The sequence below is a fragment of the Lactuca sativa genome, chromosome 3, assembly GCF_002870075.4.
Source record: "Lactuca sativa cultivar Salinas chromosome 3, Lsat_Salinas_v11, whole genome shotgun sequence".
Classification (NCBI taxonomy): domain Eukaryota; kingdom Viridiplantae; phylum Streptophyta; class Magnoliopsida; order Asterales; family Asteraceae; genus Lactuca; species Lactuca sativa.
In genome coordinates this window covers 19,061,631-19,067,702 of record NC_056625.2, presented here as the reverse complement: position 1 = coordinate 19,067,702, position 6,072 = coordinate 19,061,631, and the positions used below count along the sequence as shown (strand labels likewise).

The following is a 6,072-nucleotide window of genomic DNA, read 5'->3' as shown; positions in this document are numbered from 1 at the left end:
GTCTGAAACCGATGTCAGACTGAGAGGGTTGGATTAACCGGTTTTGCACTTGAGTCATCCGTTGTTTTCGAGAGTGAGCGTAGACCGCATTTCCAAGAAAGGTGGAAAATGAGACTTATAAAGAATAGTGGTGGAAATATGATTATTTTTCGGTGATAACCCATTGATGGATTTGCTAAGTTCGATGACACGTGCTCTCTTGTTACTAACCCGACTTTCGACTTTCTATATGAGTCTTGTTGACGCTTTACAATATTTGGCATTCACCCGACCACCCAACAAACATCACTTGTGTCTTTCAATAGATGTGCTTATACATGCATGATCCCCAAGAGCCTCACTTCATGACTCTCAAACGTATTCTCAAATGTATTTGTGGTACTTTGGATCATGGTTTACAACTACATGCCTCTCACTCTCGTGGTCCGGCCGTTCTTGGGTATTGATTGGCCTGACTACCCACTTCAGGTTACTGCGTTTTTCTTGGTCAAAACTTTCTCTCTTGGTCATCCAAAAGACAAGGTACGATATCTCAGTCCAATGTCGAACCCTAGTATCTCGGTGTTGCGATATCGTTGCTATTCGGGTGTTGTGAATGTTGTTGTTGATACCGGTTGTCTTCACAATCTTTTGCGTGGGCTTCATTATTTACCGCTCTTCGCTACTCTGGTATGTTGTGATAACGTCATTGACGTGTATTTGTCCACCAACCCGGTTCAATATCAACACACAAAACATATAAAGATCAACATATATTTTGTGTGTGACAAGGTTGCTATGGGACAAATTTGTCTTCTTCATGTCTTTTCATCGTCTTAGTATATACTATATACTAACATTCCCACTAAGTGGTTTCCTTAATCTTTATTTCTTGATTTCATATCCGGTCTAAACGTTCGATCTAGATCTCTTGTTCCTATTGCAATGGGATGTTAGCCGTATATTTATATGGTTATGTATTTGTATATTATGTGTGGACCAGTGTGCAACATCCCATTTGTAGTTAGCCCATTAATCTTGTATTGTTTTTATATAGTTGGTGGGATACAATATTGAGTTTTGGGAAAATCATTTTAATATAGAAAAAGAAAGGGTTTGAAGATTTTTATCTCTTTGATACCATAAAATACTTTAATTGTCTGCTTGTTTATTCCCTTTACATGGCTTGAATATAAATACATAAGAAGTGGTTTATCAAAGGGTACAATAAACCTAGTCTAATACAAAGAATCCTAGTCTAATACAAATTCTTTACAAAGTAAATAAATAAATGAATGAATAAATATGAAACATGAATGATACGTCTAATAAATACAACCTATTTTCATTTTATAATCAAAAATAAACATGACTATACAAAGAATACTTAATATCATAATCAGAACTACTTCGGCTAGTACTCTGCTTGTTTTGGTAGACGTCTCGGTGCTTTGGGTTTTAGCAATAGGCTTATTTGGAACACACTTAGGTATCTTCTTTTGTTCACCAAGTTTCTTAGGACTTTTAAGAAAATTCATATACCATATTGCAGAGTTCTTTGGGTACCTTGTGTATTTCCCATCATTGTAATCTACATAAAGTAGACCAAAACGAATAGAATATCCTGCTATCCATTCAAAATTATCCATCAACGACCATACAAAGTACCCCTCTACCCTAACGCCATCCCTACATTAATAGTGTAACATGGTCCGATTAGAATGGAGGTGAAGTAAAGAAAAGGTAGATACTACACATAACACATTATACAGTTATTTTTTTTTTAACAACAAAGATACAATACATTATACAATATAAGTTTACCTAACCGCATCTCGGAGTTTTTGAAGATGAGCATTATGATAATCAATACGTTGAGTGTCAACACAGGCTGCGCCAATTCCAATGGTGTCATTGTTTTTGTCTGGCCAACCTATATAAAATGATCCAATTGAAAATGTAATATTTCCTATAAATTACAATGAATTAAAACAACCATTTATCAGAAAGGAAAAAAAAAAAAAAAAAACAAATTTGATTACCATTTTCTGTTATGAAAATCAATGGATCTCCATAAGTATGTTTTATGTGCTGCAGAATTTTGTAAAATCCAAGTGGATAGGAGTACAACCAGTCACTGCCTCCCTACATTTGATCAATCACAAATTAATAGTATTAATTAAGAAACAAAATATGACACAACTCCACACTTTGTTACTGAAATTAGTTATACCTGTGGACCGATAGGCTTCCCATCAAGACCCTCTGAGAAAAAAAAAAAAAAAAACATATTTATTTATTACATCATAAACCTTCCGTATTAAATTAAGGATTAATTATTTATTACATCATATATACCTGCTTGTTGATGGACATTGCTATCTGTCACATAGGAGGGAACTTGACTTGGTTTTGCAGAGGTGGCGTAATAGGAGGTATAATAATTCAACCCAAGAAAATCGTAAGAACCCTTGATTGACTTGGCTTCCTCTGCCGTGAATTCTGGCAAACGGTCACCGGTAACATATTTTATCATATTGTCGGGGTATTTTCCGCTAAATAATGGCTCCATGAACCTAAAATTAATTCAACATTTAATATCTGGTTATCATTACCAAATCTGTATAAAATAAGTTCCACATGAGTAATTAATGATACACGTAGGGTGTGTGTGTATAACTGTATATATATATATATATATATATATATATATATATATATATATATATATATATATATATATATATATATATATATATATATATATATATATATATATATATATATATATATATATATATATATATATATATATATGGACTCACCATCCAAACATGAAGTCTATGGCTCTGAGGGCTGCATCCTTGTCTTCTTGTTTCTCAGGATTAAGTGGCTCGCAAAATACTGCGTTTAGTGTAATCCCAATCTTACCACCTTGTTTTTTCTGAAAAGATTTCAGTCCCAAATGGATAAGAAATATAGATATGGTGATGCTCATGGATAAACATAAAACTAGTTCATATATATTCATTTTGTGGGTCATTCTTTTTAATCTTTCCATGAAAGTAACCACAATGCATGGTTTATTATAAGAGTTAAAATATTTGATAAAGGAGTTGAATGAGATGTAAGGTCAATGAATTAAATTCAACCATATATATCATCCGATTCTTCAATGGGAAAAATGAAAAATACACGCAACCCACATAAGAAATACATATATACAACCAAAAACAATAACCAAGATGAATATGATATATATATTACTTGAAATTTTTGTCGATATAGATTGACAACAGAAGCATGAGAAAGGAGTAAGTTTTTTGCTACTATATACGGCTCAGTCCCAGGATCCCCAACGCCGTCTTTTCCCCTGCCAGGCGGAAATGTACCATCAGCGTATCCACACGAAGCATAAGAATGCGGTTCGTTTATTGTGATCCAATTCTTCACTCGATCACCAAACTCCCAGAAGCAAAATCCCGCATAACTCGTAAAATCATATCTAATAATCAAATATGCACAATAATATAATATCCGGATGAGGTTGCATTTTGTTTTTCAAATTATTTAATAGCTAGCCCCTGTATGTATATTTTCTTTTTGATCAGTTTTACTTACATAATCTTTTCACTTAGGAAGCCCATGTATTCTTCTTCCAGGGTTTCGGGAGTGTCCCAATGAAAGAGAGTGACATATGGCGTAATTCCACAAAGTATGAGCTCATTGATTAGGTTATTGTAGTAGTCAATACCTTCCTTGTTGATGCCATTACTTGGTCTTCCACCTAAAAATTCAACACCAAGTTACAGCTTTAACTAAACAAAATTAATGTATATATATAAGTTAAGTAATTTTTTTTCGTAATTCACCTGGAAATATTCTAGTCCATGAAATTGAGAATCTATAGGCATTTAGACCCATTTTTTTCATCATTTGCACATCCTCCTGTTTATACATCAAAAAACAAAAAACGGTTTGGATTAATGAAATGTTGCAAATTGATTTAAGAGTACACTAAGGTTAAGCATGATTAATTACCTTGTATTTAAAATAAGCATTGGTGCCGTTGTTTCCATTATCACCATTAACAATGGCATCTAAAATAAATTAAAGCAAATTTTCATGAAGTTAAATGATGAAAAAGAGTATTGTGATCGTATTAACAAAAAAAAAATGAATATGAGAAAGACCGACCAGGGTTGTTGTGGCAGAAGACATCCCAAATGCTTTCACCTCTACCACCTTTAGATGCGGCACCTTCAATCTATATCATCATCAATTATCAAACAAGAATGTGATACTCGAAACGTGGATTGAAATTGCACATGTTTTTCGGTAAAAATGTAAGTAGAAGTCTTTAGTCACAACTTACCACCACATTTACATTAAACTTATTTATTTATTTATTTTTAAAATATGCAATATTTTAATATTCGGCAAAAACTGCTTTCGGAAAATATACTATTGAAAATGTTTTTAAGTTATCAACAAACTCAAGAAATGTTATAAAACTGTAACGAGCGCTCAAGTTTTTTATTTCCACATGTACATGTTATACCAATGTATAGAAATGTCATATTACAATATTGCACTTTTAGCCAAAGTTTTAGATTTTGTTAAGAATTTGATCCAAACTTCATTTTTTGTTAGAATATATATGATCCTAATTTATTGAAGAAAAAAAGAATCGCCTTAAAATTATTATTATTATTATTATTATTATTATTATTATTATTATTATTATTATTATTATTTATTTTTTTTTTACAATTTTTTTTTATAACTTTTAAAACCTTTTTCAGATCTGTTTAAGACATTTTTAAAACTTTTTAGAAACTTGGCTTTTTTATATAACCTTTTATAAACTATTTCGTAGTTTTTTTTTTTAAGTTTTTATAAATATTTTCATAACTTTCTTTATACCTTTTTACAAAGAAAGTTATAAACTTGCTTTATATATAAAAATTTTAATACAACGATTAGAACTTCTTTTACAATTCTTTTGAACTTTTTTTTGGGTATTTATAACTTTTTTTGAACAAAAGAAATTCTAAATGTAGTAAAAACTGTAAAAGGAAATTGTAGAAAAAAAAACTATATAAAAAGGTTTAAAAATATTGTAAAAAATATAAAATTTTAAAACAAAACTAATTTTGAATCGAATTTATACATAAAAAAATTAGACTGTATTCGTAACAAAATTTAAAACATTATCCAAATATGTAAAAATAAAATATGACTTGTTATGTAAGGTAACATGGGTAAAACTTGTGCAAATACAAAATTAAGAGTTCATTACCTTTTTATAGCATTTATTTTTGGTTTTTTGGTCAGTTGAAGGCATTTCTAACAATATATTTTCTAAAAATAGTTTAAACCTTGTAATATTTGACAATATATTTTCTAAATATAGTTTAAACCCTTTAATATATTTTCTAAAAACCCTTTAATAATGAATCAAGAAATTTGGACTAAAAACAAATCAGAATATTGAGTCATTCGTATAATCAAATCATTCCTATAATCAAGGTATATATGTAGAAAAACTAACTAGTATATTAACTTATAAGTTATGAAAGTTAAGACACATCATGTTTTCGCATTAATAGGTATCTTCAGTTTCGAACAAAATGTTATCGTGGATGTTGGAATAACGTCCTATAATTAAAACATAAAAAATATATTATAAAGTCGAAACATGCCTGATATGCAGAAGTAGCAGCACCCCAAACGAAATCCGGTTTAAAATCATTACTATGTACAAGATTTTGGAAAAGGGAAAATTTAGCTCCAGTATTTTGGGTTGTTGTTTCCATATTTTTGGATTAGATTTTCAACTTTGTAGGTTATGAAGATAAGTTATGGGTTTACCATCCAATTTATACTAATGTAATGCATCCATCATAATTGACTTTATAAAAAATATTTTTGAAATAAAAAATCTAACACCCAAGATTCAATTGTATTAAGGTTTAAACTAAGTCGTGTTTTTTGAATTGAAGAACTGATTTGTGGGGAATAGCCGTGGAACGAGAAAAATTCAAAAGAGTAATTGAAAGCTAAAAGTAATTGAATATTATCTAACGTGTG

The 6,072-nt window shown here is 30.3% G+C and overlaps 1 protein-coding gene across 1 annotated transcript; it reads right to left on the bottom strand.

Annotated features, from left to right (window-relative positions):
• Positions 1-1,127: 1,127 nt before the first annotated feature.
• LOC111918838 (beta-glucosidase 24) lies at positions 1,128-5,843 on the bottom strand. The gene is made up of 12 exons (XM_023914459.3): positions 5,685-5,843; positions 4,177-4,246; positions 4,021-4,079; positions 3,852-3,927; positions 3,601-3,766; positions 3,247-3,484; positions 2,805-2,923; positions 2,338-2,555; positions 2,213-2,244; positions 2,022-2,124; positions 1,804-1,912; positions 1,128-1,668 (listed from the first exon to the last, which is right to left on the bottom strand). The coding sequence occupies exons 1-12, from the start codon at positions 5,796-5,798 to the stop codon at positions 1,305-1,307; spliced, it is 1,668 nt and encodes a 555-aa protein (XP_023770227.1). The 5' UTR covers positions 5,799-5,843; the 3' UTR covers positions 1,128-1,304.
• Positions 5,844-6,072: the final 229 nt, after the last annotated feature.

What these genes read in the sequence shown, in the direction of transcription:
- LOC111918838 (XM_023914459.3), bottom strand. Translation starts at nt 5,798, where the DNA reads ATGGAAACAACAACCCAAAATACTGGAGCTAAATTTTCCCTTTTCCAA. An exon ending in GATTTTCATAACAGAAAATG is followed by an intron (nt 1,913 to 2,021) that starts GTAATCAAATTT and finishes CATTTTATATAG; the next exon opens with GTTGGCCAGACAAAAACAAT. An exon ending in AAACTCCGAGATGCGGTTAG is followed by an intron (nt 1,669 to 1,803) that starts GTAAACTTATAT and finishes CTATTAATGTAG; the next exon opens with GGATGGCGTTAGGGTAGAGG.